General features: G+C 58.5%; 1 protein-coding gene across 2 annotated transcripts in view; it reads right to left on the bottom strand.

Annotated features, from left to right (window-relative positions):
• Nucleotides 1-14531, bottom strand: part of Pxdn (peroxidasin) — a 79009-nt gene that overhangs the window by 27349 nt on the left and 37129 nt on the right. The window contains exons 2-8 of one of the 2 annotated variants that reach the window (XM_047523002.1): nt 12834-12905; nt 11895-11966; nt 8471-8542; nt 5410-5481; nt 4979-5050; nt 3789-3958; nt 2118-2235 (exon numbers count right to left, since the gene is read on the bottom strand). In XM_047523002.1, coding sequence (XP_047378958.1) covers nt 2118-2235; nt 3789-3958; nt 4979-5050; nt 5410-5481; nt 8471-8542; nt 11895-11966; nt 12834-12905 — 648 coding nt within the window. The remainder of the gene's footprint in view (nt 1-2117; nt 2236-3788; nt 3959-4978; nt 5051-5409; nt 5482-8470; nt 8543-11894; nt 11967-12833; nt 12906-14531) is intronic. The other variant, XM_047523003.1, reaches the window with a different exon arrangement.

The raw sequence follows: 14531 nt of genomic DNA, 5'->3' as shown, positions 1-14531 counted from the left end.
AGGTGGGAGGACTGCTTGAGTGCGGAAGCTCAGGACTGGCCTGGACAAACTGGCCAGACCCATATCAAACAAAAAACCCTAGAAGCTGCTGCTCAGTCCCTTTCAGGGTGTGCAATGGGCCTCGTGGAGCCGCCTTCCAGGGGCCCAGGGCTCCGTCTGAGTACAGCCTCCCACCATCCTGCACAGCAAGAAAGGCCAGCAGGCCTTGGTCCCTCGCCCAGTCCCTGCACCTCTAGCGTTTGTCCGGATGCACAGGGAGAGGAGATGAGGGCCGGCTGCCACTGAGAGGGCACAGGCACAGGCCTTGCACCGAGCTTCAGAATGTAGCAGCTCCAGAACGAACCCAGAAAGGTTACAGCCTGGATGCAGCCAATGCAAAGTCCAGACAACGCAGGTCTCAGCATGGCCGCACTCCAGCTCAGCCCCCTAAGATGCCGGCAAAGCAGGGACCTGTGCCCCATCAGGTGGGGGAGGAACGGAAAGCACCTCCCAGACCACTCGGGAACTCCCAAGAGTGAGGCTGGCCCCGCGGCATGGCTGCTTCCAACCACTCCTCACCATCTGCTGTGCCCACTGGAGCACACCCAGCGAGACGCGTCCCTGCCCAGCTTCACCTTGTCACCAGGCCTGAGTGCGGCTTACTATGGTGCCCAGTTCCTTTCCACAGGCTAGGTGAGCCACTGGAGGCAGGCAGGCAGCAGGGGAGGCTGCCCCTGGGGAGGCAGGCAGGCACCACAGGTGCCCAGTGTGACAGTTTGTTCTGTGATTGAATCTCTCAGCATGGGTTTTTTTTCGTTTATAAATGTCACTGTGAAGGCTCTGACCTGAATTTATTCTTCTCTACTGTTTAAACACAACTTCATGACACTTCAGAATTCCTCCAATTACTCTGGACTTTGATCTCATGGACCTCAGAGCTACCCAAGGCAACGAGGTTTCTGAAGTTGGACGGCATCTCACTCTTCCTCAGAGCAGCGCAGGCCCAAGGCCTGTGTGTCCCTACAGCTATGGGGACAAGAGCTCTGGACCTGGCACGAACCTGAGACATCCCCACGCCTGAGCCATCTCTTGCCTGTGCCCTGAGAGGTATCCAGTGTACCCCCGCCTCGGTCACCTTCACCTGTCCGTCAACATGGCTTCACCCAAGACGGGGAGTCTGCTCTGAGATCTGCTCCTGGCTGGAAGAAGAGCCACCCGGGTGGTGCCCGAGCTGCCTGGCCCTGAGTGTAGCTCTGATCTGAGACGGGGCCAGAGAGCACACCAGGAGCCTGACCACGGGAAGACCAGGCTCCAGGGGAGCCTCATGGCCCAGAGGCTCCCGCACTTGGGAACGGTCAGGACTTCCTCCTAAGGATTCCTGCTTCAAAGTGTGTACTTAAAAGTGCTTCACTTCAACATGGACAAGGGACCTGCCTCCAGGTGCCCTCCAGTGACCTGGCCAATTCCCGGCCTCTGCCCCACACAGGGCCCATCCCTGGCTCATCCCCACGCCTTCTTCCCCTTTCCCTCCTCTCTCTCTCCCCTCAGCCCAATACCCAAGCCCAGCTGGTGGGCACTTCCCACACGGGGCCCACCTCAGTGCTGGCCTGCATGTGAGGTCAGTTTCCAGGGCTGCCCTCTGTCACCTGGAGCACCAGATGGCAGGTGCAGGGCCATCCCAGTTCATCAACCCCTGGAAATGCTCATTGCAGGGGGCCGGTCACTCGGTCAGACAGCTGACCTCCGGGCCACGCTCCCCACACTCGGGTGTTGCTGGAGACGCTGCCCCAGAGGACAGCCCCCCATCTGGTCGGGTCTGGTCACTAAGCCCAGGTTCAAAGCCTGCTAACGCAATGGTCAGAACCAGGAGCCCCAGCCAAGGAAGGAGGTGGCCACAGACCAACCAGCAGGACACTGTGCAGTTCCTGCCAGGCAGGGACCCTGGGGCTGGCCTGGGAGTGAGTCCAGGAAGGAGGTGCCACTCCACACAGGCGCTGCGTCTCCCTAATGCCTTCCCCCAGCTGGCAGAAGGCCAGGGGCGCCCAGCAGGGTGGTGATCACTGAGCGTCTGGACAGTGTGGGACTCAGAGGCGCTGTGCGCCCAGCGTGCAGAGCATTTCTGCCAACTCCCAACTCACTTGTTTCGGAGCCAGATGATCTCGGGCTTGGGGTTGCCTTCCGCCCGACAGGTGAAGTACACGGTGTTCCCAGGAACGACGTCTGCGTCCTGGGGCTCTGAAGTGATCCGAGGCCTCTCTGTGCCCGACAAGGAGAGAAAACCTCAGTCTAAACCACACGGTGCACCGAGACCCTGGCGGAATCCCTCGCGATCAAGAGCAAGATCACAAATGCTCAAACACGTCGACCACGAACACCCCCGAAACTCAACAGGCTCTCTCCAGAGACTGTTCCACACAGAAGCCTCACAGCATCTTCTGGGCTCAGAGGCGCCACGCTGAGAACCTCAGAGGGCTGGCTTGGGGACAGCCACAAGGGTAGGGCATGACCTTGAGAGGGGCACTCACGCCCTTCACCCAGGAGGACGCTGGTCGGGAGGTGCTGCGTGAGCTCTGCTCCAAACTCAAGAGCAGTGGCTGGGCCTCTTCAGCTGGGCACGGCGGGCAGGCGACCACTGCAGCAGCTGTGCTGCCCACCCTGGGCAGAGCGCATCCTTCCCGCCTGCCTGGGAACCACCAGGAGCCACACTCACGTCCCCGAGGCCAGCCGCCCTCACTCCGCTGTGATCACCACCAGCTGTCTGGGCACTAGTGTCCCCGCAGCCTTCCCTCCTGGGCCAGGCTGCGCGTGCAGCTGCCAGCTCCACCAGCTGCTGTGAGGAACTGGGCTTGAGGAAGGGGGCAGGCCGGGGTGCCCCTGCCTGGCCACCCATCAACCCCCAGCCTCCAGGCCTGTGCAAGCTGTAGGCACCACACAGGGAAGAGCGGGCGTGTGCTGAGTGTGTGCCCTGCATGGCCCCAATAACCCCGGGTCAGCCGAGAGCTCGACCCCATGCCAGCCCTGGTCAGTTCCAGGCCAGGCCGGCCCCCTCTGCCTGCTGCCCACACGTCTGGCATCCGCCTCAGTGGTCCTCACTGCTTCAGCCTCAGGCTGGTCTCCAGCACCCTCCCCTGGGTCCAGTTCTTTCTAGAACATAAACCTCAAACCTCACTGGACATTTTCTAAGCTCTCTGTGGCTCTTCACTGCTATGTTTAAAGCTCCGTTACTGTTTCACTACTCAGCCTGCACAGCTCCGCAAATATACTAAAACCCACTACCGTGCACATTTCAACAGGGTTAAGTGTCCCGCATGTGAACACCACCTCGGCAGACCCGTTACAAAAGCATGCCAGCCGCTGCAGAGCCGTGGTTCCGCCCCCCGCAGTGCAACCTCAGAGGCTGCACCTGTGGAGGCTCCCAGCTGGCTTCTCGGCATCATTGGGATGGGACTGGGGGGCACGTTGTTGTGGGGAATCTCTGGGTTAAAGTGGCCGGTGTACATGCAGAGGACACTGAGTCACGACCCAGGAGCTCTGGGCTGGACGCCTGACAGAGCTCCGCACGTCCAGGAGACGCCAGGCCTTTGGGCCCCACTAGCCCTGGGGTGTAGTGGCAGTGAGTTTGCTTATTTCTGTGGAAGAACCTGAAAAGGTGCTCAGATGGCTTCTCTAGGATCTTGCACGGCAGAGCCTCATAGAGCAAGGGCCTTGCCACCCCCACCTGGACCAGAGCTTGGCAGACTGGGCTGACATGGCTGCAGGCTCGGTCGACCTGGGGGACCCGGCCCGGTGGGAGCGCCGGGCCCACTCACCACAGTTGAGCTCCTCCGGAGTGATGGTCGCCACCGACCTCCCCTGGATGCGTCTGGGATATTCGCAGGTGGCTGCCGCCTGCGCGTTCCCGGACTGCGCGTAGGTCTTCAGCAGGTCCGCCAGCCACAGGATCTCACAGTCACAGTGAAGCGCGTTGGAGTCCAGTCGCCTGGGGGAGAAGGGCAGCCGCTGAGACCTAGCAGCTGTGGGTCACCCGGACTTGGAGTCCTGACCCACGGCCTGCCGGGCAGTCCATTCTGCATGAGATGGGAGGAACGCGAAGCCCACCCTGCCCGACAGGGAATGGAGGCAAGGGTGCACAGGCCCACCAAAGAACTCAGAGCAAAAAACCCCAAAGGCCTGGAAGAGCGGCTTTAAGTTCCAAAGAAAGGGGCACAGCGGGCTGGATGGGCCAGAGGAGCCCCTGGAAGAGACTGGGCGGAGCCCCTCTGTGGGTCGGTGGTGGGAGCACAGGCCTGCAGCTGCCCCTCACTGAGCCTCCCCTGCCAGGCACCAGTGCAATCCCTCCCTGGGCGCGTGAGGCAGGGCACCTCCTGCCTGGGCCCAGGCTGTCCCGGGAAGTGTCTGGTGGAAGCACCCTGAGGCCTGCCCTCAACAGGTGAACCAGCAGGACTTCCCTCCTCTGGAGAGAAGGCAGGTTCTGCACGAAGTTAGTAGTGACCGTTGGGACTGAGGAGTTCCAGGTGAGGACACCTGCCTTCTGACAGGTCACAAAGCGTGGGCACTGTCCCCACTGAGCTGGGAGCAGGAACTCACCCAGGGCCACAGTGCTGTGGGCAGCCGAAGGAGGACTGGCACTTGAATCATCACCAAGCCCTCACTCAGGGGACCTGGTGCCCTGGAGGGAGACCACCCCCTGCCTGTGGGCCTCCAGGACACTAGCTCAGAGGGCACTGAGCCACAGAGCTGGCGCCACTACTGGAGTCGGCATCCTCTGGCCAGTCTCCACGCAGACAGGACACAGCTTCGGGTGTGTGGCTCTCAGGTGAGGAGGCCGCCAGGCGGATGGACAGCACTGGCCTGGGTCCCAGCACACGCACTGGGAAGGGCTTAGATCCCGCCCAGGCATGGACGCTCCCGTGTGCTGAGCTGGAACACTGCGGGTCTAGTGGCAAGGGCAGGTGAGCGGTGACGGAGAGGGCAGCCCTGCAGGCCAAGTCCTACTCACAATCTTTTCATGGATTCCAAGTGACTGAAGGTCCCGGGAACCAAGTGTGTGATCCTATTGTTATGTAAAAACCTGTTCAAAGAGAATGTGACAACACATTTTTTAAGAAACACTTCTTAGAGATGTAGAAAAGAGTGCAAGTAAATATACGAACTTTAAAAAATCCGTATTGATTACATTTATTTAATACAAATGAATTTAAGATGGATGGCATGTAGTCTAGAAAGCAACTGGATTTTTTTCCCATTTCATCACCATGCCCAAATAAAGAAAGAATTCAAATCCCGCTCCTGAAGTGTTAGGCTGGGAAGGTAGATTTCATAGCAGAGCAGTGAGCAGGGTGAACCCCAGACTGACCGTGGAGGACTAGGGGAAAGCCCGTGGTCTGAAACGCAAGACCTGCCTTAAAGCAAGAACAAAAGGCAACTCACAGCCTCTCAAGCTTGGGCAGGTGCTGGAAGGAGTCTGGGTCCAGAGTCTCTATCTGGTTGAAGTGCAGGTATCTGGAGGAGTTCAGAAAAAGGAACGATGTAATCAAGTTAATGGCTTTCATGGCAGATTCTCTGCTCAAACACCTTTTCCCAAGTCTTTCACATTTGAATGTCACTACATAACTCTGGATTCCTAGCCTTCTGGAGGACAAAAGACAGGGTCGATCAGGAGGCTCAACTCACTGGGGTCACTCGCGGTCGAGCGGAGGGTGTGGGTCTGTCGCTGGCTGGGCCTCCCTGAGCCCATGGGAGCTCAACAAGCACAGAGGCGCAGTCTCATCGACGGCATGCCTGTGCACGGGAAGCCCTCCGACCCGCCAGTGCTGTGGCAACCAGCGGTACGGAAGCGCTGGAGCCCAGCAGGAGGCCCGAGTCCTCAGCACCCTCCGTGCTCACCCGTCCCTCCGTTAGCACGTCTCCCTGCTTCCCACGAGGGGTGAATTTTCGGTGCAATTAATTTATTCTGATTCTGCTCACACCAGTTTCTCACTTTGGAAGTCAAATCGGCAGGATTTCTTCCTCAAGTGAGACACCTGTGCTTCTCACCCTCCTCACGGGGCTTCTCAGGTAGACCTCTGCCTGCACCGGCATGGAGAGAGCACCCCACCGCCTCCAGGGGCTGGAGGCCAAAACGAGCAGCAGGACCAACGCCCGGCAAGACAGATCCCAGCAAACCCACTCCAGGAGACACCCTCCAACACCTGTATCACCTCAAGGGCCGAACTTCAGATGCTGCCCGGGAGAGGCTCCCAGGGAGAGCTGCGCAGGACTGAGGGCCACGCAGGCTGCCAGCAACTCCTCAGGGACGGGGCTCCGTGGCCTCCCTGCCTCTTCCAGGGGCAGCTCTGTGCCCACTGCCCTCCAGACAAGACAAGGAAGGAGTGGCACAGAAAGAGGAGGACATCACAGCCAGCGGCTGTCCTGGGACGGCATCTGACCCAAAGGAGGAGGTAGGATCAAACAAATCCTCAGGCTCCACACAGGGCCCTGCATCCGTGCCAGGCAGCAAGGGTCCAGAGCGTGGATCTGCGTGGTCCTGGGCCCGTGCCCAGCCAGACCCATGCGGAAGGGCTCTGCTAACTCCAGCGGGGACAGTCCTGAGCTGTGCAGGTGGACAGGGCCCGGAGGATAAAGGAGAGGGGGCACGCCAGACCCAGCAGGGGTGTGTCCCAGAGTCTTGCCAGTCGGACACACAGCACAGGCTCTCCTGGAAGGAGGGCTGGGGAACCCAGAGGCCCTGCTTAGAAGGCACCAACAGACGGTCGCCATCAGGATGTCAGAACCCTGGACGGCTGGGGTGCTGGGCGGCCATGGGCACCAACATCCCTCCCTGGACAGCCGAGGAAACAGGACAGGAAGTGACTCCCCATATGCATGGAAGACCCCTCTGAGCTCAGACCCAACTCCTGACTCTGGCCAGGTGTACTTTTGTTCTATGCCAACAGCTTCCCGAAGAGCAGCTCAGAGACGTCAAAGACCTCCTGCCCTCCTAGCCTCCTAGCTCCACCGCCTCGGGCTTCCCAGCCTCCCAGTGGCTCCAAGGCACAGGATGGGGTTCCCAATCAGCAAGTGCTGGCCCTCCCCACCTCAGCCCTGCACAGCCAGGAGGGAGGCTGCGAGCTCAGCCTCGGTGGATATGCAGGTCACCTTGACAGTGCCCGCAAGAGGCGGCTGCCTCTGGTCTCCCTGGGTGCAGTGAGATCTTTGTGGAATGAAGCCTGAGTCCCAGTAGCAGGGACAACTCCCACATCATGGACTTGGCAGCAGCCTGCCAGCCCTGTCCCTGGCAAGCCGCTCCCTGCCTGCCTTGCTCCCCCTAGCGTGCCCCCACACCTGAGGCCACCAGGCACCCCAGTACCCCCACGCTTCCACCCCGACCATGGCTACGTCCCCACAGCATGAAAATCTTGCTGCTCACAGAGCTTGTTCCTTTGCAAATGCCCTGCTTCTGGGTGCTTTCTCCACATTCCCACGTGAGCACAGACCGCATGCACCCTACACAGACTTCTTCACAGCTCTGGGCTCCAGGGTGGCCTCCAGCTCTGCCCACTGGGCCCAGTCACCCCATCACAGGTGAGGGCAGCCTCAGGGCTGGAGCAGAAGGTCTCCCACCGTGGGGCAAGCTGCTGCCTCCCTCCCTGCAAAGCCCTGCGGTAGCTGCAGACTCCTGGGGGACTGGCGGGCTCGCGTGAAAGGCAAACAGACCAGAAAGACCTTGCTGGTTTTAGGAGAACGGTCTACTCAGAAATCAACACACTGACTTTACAGCAAAGTACTTCTTCACATGTGGTCAAAGAAGCAGCATTTAGTCACAGGCAACATTCACTAACTAATCCAACAGGGGAAGGAAAGTTTGCCTTCTCCCAAATCATGCCATCGTGGTTGAAGAGGCTGACCCCACATGCACAGTCGCAAAAAGGAAACAGTGCAGCCAGGAGCAGTGATGCACACCTGTAATCCCAGCAACTAGGAGGACGAGGCGGGCAGATGCCAATGTGAGGCCAGTCTGGGCAACTTGGTGAGGCTGTCATTAAAAAGGGCTGGCAATGCAGCTCGGTGGGAAAGTACCCTGGGTTCGATCCCGGTATCCAAAAAGGGGAATAATGTGCAATGGAAACGATCTCACGCCCCACGAGTCCCAGGACACTGCTACTGGGACTGTGTGCACATCTATCCCTCCCTTGAAACATGAGCGCACTTTTCACCATGAAACAGGGAATCAATCCCTCTTACTGTTCTTGGAACCATGACTGCATGGCCGTGGGTGTGGGGCATGGAAGCCCAGCAAACCTCTGCTCTTGGGAGGGTGTGGGGTGGACTGGGTGGGAGGTGGGGCAGACGGGTGGAATGGCCCGTCAGGCTCTTACAGCATCATGCACATCCTCCCTACACCCCATGGAACTAACATGCATCATGCAAGCAACTCCATCAGCTTCTCCCTGTGGGAGGCAAAGAGGCAGGTGTCATCCAGGACACGGAGGCAAGAGGAGAGGGCACTTACAGTTGCTCTAGAGAGGCAAGTCCCGTAAACGCTTGCCTGTCAATTGACTGGATCTCATTCTTGTACAAATAGCTGAAACAAGAAACATGGAGGAGGGTTAGCACACGCAGGAGGGCACTCTGCAGACGGGAAAGAGACACAGGGGACACCGGCGCCAGACTGAACGCAGCACAGCAGGACACAACGGGCTCTGCCCCCTGGAAGGGCCCCTCCCTGCATCTCAAAAGGATCAAAAGCAGCCAGACCAACCAGGGCCTAAGAGTGCGCTGCAGATAACTCACAGTCTCACACTACACCACTGAGGGTGGGCCACACTCGTGTCTCCACGCCGGCAGGAAACACGAGCGTCTCCCTGCACACACACAGGGTGCTTGTGGAGAGCTCACACAGGTACGCTTCTGGAGGTCCTGAAGTGACATGGGCAGAGGCCGAGAGGAAGCAGAGGGCATCCTGAGCCACTCACCCACCAGAACCTGCTCTCACTGAGGGAGCTGCAGGGCCAGTGCAGCCTGATTCTGCATGGCCTGGGAGCCAAGAATGGAGTTTAAGGAAGAAGCACGAGGAACGAAAATCACATGAAATCCGTATTTCAGGGTCCATAAGAAAGGTCTGCTGGAACTTGACTGACCCTCTCACAGGGGCCTGGCTGAATTGTGCCACGAGGTCAGCCCAGCGGCTAAGACGTGGACCCTGGAAGGTGGTCTGCCTGGTCCTCCATGGCAGCCTGCAGGCCTGAGTCCACTCGAGGGGTGAAGACTCTCAACAGAGTCCCCTGTTCCAAAAGGAACCACCAGGCATGCATGTGGGATCTAGACGTGACCTGCCAGGGCTCCCTCAGTGCTCAGCCCTGCAGCAACAGACCTCAGGTGACCCTGGGGTGCTCTGCCTGAGTGTGGTTCTGACGTGGGCTGTGTCTGCCATTGTGCCCTATAATAATCCCCTGGGTTGCATCTCTGCCGCAGGCGGATGGACAGAAGGCCCACATACCCACACTCCCATCAGCAGACACCTCCCTTCAAAGCCCCGGCCCTGGTCTTGAGTCGCCTCTTGATGCCCCTGGGTGAACAGCATGTTCTGTCTCAGCACTGTTGATGCCACAGGTTCAGCAGGACAAAGTGCTTTGCTGCATGTAACTGATGTGCGGAGCAGGACCTGGCTTAATGGAGCTGAAGATGCTCCTTGGCTGCTGCAAACCATCCCAGTGGGACCACTACCTCCTCCCTTTGTGCAAATCCACTGAGGTGACCTCGAAAGAGTCATGAGCCTCGGTACATTGGCTGGACACCTGGGGCCAGAGCCCAGCACTGCACAGAGGCCCAGAGAGGCAGGCAGCTTGTGGGGCCTGACCCCAACACTGCCTGTGTAAAAGAGTAAACTTTCTGTGCCTCAGTTTCTTCTTCTATAAAATGGGCAGAATCACTGAAATTAAAAAGTATGTGTGAAGTTCTTGGAATGTGGCCCTAACCTGTAATCCCAGCAACTTGGGAGGGTGAGGCAGGCGGATTTAAAGCTCAAGGCTGGCCTGGGCAACTGAGCAAGAGCTTGTCTCAAAAGAAAAAATACAAGAGGGCTGGGGTGTGGTTCAGAGTCAGAGCACCCTGGGTCCAACCCCTAGTACTGCAGATGAATGAGTAAATAAGATTATAGCACAAGAAAATAAAACATAAAGAAGCACAACTTCACGGGAACAGCTGGGCATTGGTCTTCCGATAATAAACGGTCATGCTCTTCATCAGAGTTGCCTCCTGGACCACGAATTCTAACTACCAGCGCTCTCTTCTGCCATTAGGAAATGCAAGCTGAGGAGAGGGCTCCCAGAAGTACAGGGGGACCAGGACAGAAGGCCCACGCAACTTCCAAAGACGTGCACTGACCAAATACCCAGGCCAGAGTACGCGAGGAGCCTCAGGAGCACTCTACGCTCTGAGGACGAGGTACTGGTCAAGCAGGTGGACTGACAAGGCCCTGGAGCAGCGTGCCAAGACCTGCACAGCCAGCCGTGGGCACCAGGGCCACCTGCCAGCTCTGCCCTGCATGATGCCGGTTCCCACGAGACCGCCTCCTAGGTGAGCGGCCCACCCTTGACCCCACCCCAGCGATCTGTGCCCACCACCCCGGGGAGGGAAGGAGGACCATTGGGCAGGAGCGCCCTGAGTGAGCAGCGGGTGGTGGGGTTTGGAGGTGCTTAAAGTGCTGTGAAAAAGAGATTCCCACCTCCAGCAGTGTGTCTGCAAAGGACAGACTGCCCTTCAGGGATTAGAACCAAGAGCAAAATGGAAAATAAGACCAGTTAACACACACACCACCCAAGCTGGCTGTCAGCAACTGCATCCACCGCCTCAGAACTTCAGGCACCTCTTGAACCCGCGTGAAGCTGGGACTACCGCCCAGAGCCAAGGAGACTCGAGGAGAAAGCAGGCCACCCCCACCGTGAAATGGCAACGCAGGCTCCGAACTCCACACAGCACAGGAAACCCGCACTTCAGGCAAAGGCGGTGGGAAAAAGTCTATATACAACACTTCCACTGAGGAGAGCATTCTAATAAGCAGAGTTAGGGAGGTCTACGATTAGAACCACCGAACACCTAAAATAAAAACAGACGTCAAAATATACATGAACACTAACAAGATGGCTCTGTTTTACAAATCAACATAACAAAGACATTTAGTTGGTTTTGTTCCAATTTACAATAAGTGATGTAAATCCTTCATTAAAAATGACTACCCTTGGAAAGACAGATAACTATATCCTAAAAAGAAAGAGTAATTTGCCCAAAGTAGGCAGCACATGCTTCTCATCCCTCCAGATCCAGGTGGACTCTGTGTCCCGTGTTGTCTCCATTCTATCTGGGTTTAAAATAAGTGTGTGGAGGGTGCCCAGCTGGCCCTTCAAAGAGAGGCCATTTCTGAAACTGTGAAACTGACTTCGACTAGCAGATGCTTTTAATGACAGACTATTACTTAATCAAGATCGATCTTGAAGAGCTGAAATAGAATTTAACTGGATGAGAACAGAATGTCAGATCAGCTAGGGGAAGACGAAAACAGCAGGAACTAATGACGTTCCACATGAATGAGTCACTTCCTTTGTTTGGCCCCATAGCTGGAGAGGCCCTGGAGTCGGCCACTGGGCTCGCATCTGCAGAGGCCCTCAGCTGTGGCGGCTGAGCCTGCTGCGTCCACCCCCAGACCTGGGGACCAGCGGCTGTGCACACAGACCCACGGTCGACCTCCCCGCGCACGGTGACTGGACTGCAGAGCACAGAGGCTGGCGCTGCACGCTGGGGAAATCCCGCCCACACAGCACTCACCTGAAGGCCAGGCTCCAGCATGGAGCCTGTGCAGAGCACACGCACTCCTACACCTCAGGGTTCTAAGCACAGACCGCCCACCTTGAGGGGTGAAGGACTGATGGTTAACTTACAGATATTTTAAATTTTCCAAGTCTTCAAAAGCTCCGCTCGGGATCTTCTTGATCTGATTATTGTTGAGAAGCCTGTGAAAAACAAACAGAGATCCTCCAAATGGTGCTAAGCAAAATCCCTGCTTAGCCATGAGCAAGGCCAGGATGTGACTTGGCCTCAGACCTGCCACCCAGTCAGCAAGACACGGCTCTGCAGGACGGGCGGCCACAGCGTGGACCCAGGAACCCACTGGTGCTGCAGCAGCTCCCACGTCACACCACAGCCTTCACCTCCACGCACACCAGAGAGGTCCATCCTCTCTCCCATGAAAGCACGCACGTCCCCAGGCTGACCTCTCTCCACCTGCCCGCCCAGCAAGGGCTGCAGTCACTTGGAACAATGATGGAGGTTCCGGAGGGCTCCACACGGGTGTCACTGGGGTGGCCACGAAGCCACACTTGTGTCCACAGATGCGAAGCTGGTGGGCAGAGCCAGCAGGCGCTGGGCCCTGCCCCCAGGGACCTGGCTGACTCCTCCTTCCCACAGCCCTACACCCAGGCTGAGCACTCAGTCCCAGTGCCCGAGAAGCTGCGAATTCTGAAGACTGGACTCGCCTGCGGCTCCACCGTGTGCTGCCCCCACACTGCCCTCCGGGCGAAACTGGTGCTGCCTGCCTGCACCCACACTGAGCTCAGCGGAGGCGCTGTCCTGCTCAACCCCGCAGGGAAGCAAGCTGCCAGACTGGAGGGAGGGATGGGGGAGCCAGTCGCCCACAGAAGCCAAGGTGGTCCCAAGGCTGTGGGTGTGTGGACCCCAGGCACAGATGCCCTGGCACAGGCCAGGTGCGGAATGCCCTCCAGCTTTGGCCATCGTGCCCACAGTGGACTGGAGATCCGCCTGCAGGTGACTGGAGTCGGGATGGCTACTTTGCCCACCGAGCACCAAGTGCTCCCACTTACAGCGTGTTCAAGTTTCTCAGTCGCCGGAAAGCCCCAGGTTGGATCTCTCTGATTCTGTTGAAGCGGAGGTCCCTGTGAAGAAAGAGGAAATGCATTAATCCCAAGGGCAGCCCAGCCAGCAGCGGCTGCAAGGCGCGAGAAGGCGTTTAAAGGTCAGATCGCTCGGTCACTCCGGGGCAAGTGGCCTCTCGCTGAGGCCCTAAGCGAATGCGAGCTCATATGAATGACAGACGACATCACACAAAGCAATTTATTTAGATAGGAATTACAGGGAGACCAAATCACATGCACCACCTACACATCCCGTTTGGCAGACAGTCTCAGGATAGCGCACACAGGAGGACTGGCACGTATCCGAGAGGGGTCGTGCCCACTGAGCACTGGGCAGACCTGAGAGGGCACCGGCAGTTCCATAGCTGGGGCTCAGCCGCTCACCAGCACTGCCCGTGGAGTCTCTGCCCACCCCCAGCACAAGGCCAGCCCAGCAGGCCCACCCGCACAGCGAGGCTGTGCCACAGACGGCTTCTCCGTCGTGTTTCCAAGCGGGGGTTCAGCAGAGTTCCAGGGGCACCGTTCAGAGTGTGGCTTGTTCTGTCATGGGTGGGGCCACTTGGGACCAGAGTGGGACAGAGTGAGCTCCAGCGGGAGAGCAGGAGGAAGGCCTTGCACCCTGAGATGGGCACAGTGGAGCGAGAGCAGGGAGGCTCTGCCCAGGGCAAGGAGGCGCAGCAGGTGGAGACGTGCCGTGCTGTCTTCCCAGGGCCGCACCTGTCTGATCAAACACGGTACCCCGGGGTCGTGATCAAAGCTCCCTGCTCGTATCCGACAGGGATGGTTACAGGGGCTGCATCACCCCACACTCCTGTGGGTGACCTAGCATGTAAGTTCTCCGCAGAGGTGACTTCCCAGAGTGGGCCACTCCCTCCCGATGGGGACCTGGCACAGGGAGGCCACCAGGTGAGGAAGGCAGGCAGTCACCGGAGGCCTGGAAGAGGCCTGGACTGCTGGGGAGGGGCCCCTGTGGCTCCGGAGTTCGGATGCCAGCCCCAGCGCTGAGGCTGCACTTTCTGGTTGAGCTGCCCAGTTTGTGGAGGCTCCCGTGTCACCCTGGACGCACACCAGGGTCCTGGGCGACGTGTGGCACCTGCTCAGGAGGCTTCCCAGAAGACACTTCCTGAGCTCCTGCAAGGCTCTCGGCTTCTAAGAGCTCTGGTTAACTGCAGCCATTTAATACCTGCCAGTGATTTACAGAGCCCGCTTAGTCTGCAGTTCTGTAAGACACCAAGCCACTACAACTAACTGCTCAGGGAGAGAAATGTCCTGCCCACCACGACTCCTGGCTTTGGGCGAGCTCTGCAACAGCTCCTGCCACAGGGGACGGGAAGACGAGGTCGGGTCTCTGTCCACCCACAAGGCAGCCTGGCCTCAGCCCGGAGTCTCCGACTGGCCCGGCACTGGCCCGGCACTATCCATCACCACGCTCGCCCCAGGATCAAGCAGAGGAGTCTGCACTGACGCGACTGCGTCCACAGAAGTGGGGTTTTGGTTATCAGTGGAATTCAGAACCTCACACGGGTCGACCTGGGGAGGTGCTGGAGGCAGAAAGGAGAAAGCGGCCCGCAGGAAAGAGACAGAGACAGAGGAGACGGTGTCCGGGGCGGGGCTCCTGGGTCCACTGACCCGACTGGTCACGAGGGG

This window comes from Sciurus carolinensis, chromosome 13, assembly GCF_902686445.1.
Source record: "Sciurus carolinensis chromosome 13, mSciCar1.2, whole genome shotgun sequence".
NCBI lineage: Eukaryota > Metazoa > Chordata > Mammalia > Rodentia > Sciuridae > Sciurus > Sciurus carolinensis.
This window is presented reverse-complemented; position numbering and strand designations above follow the sequence as displayed.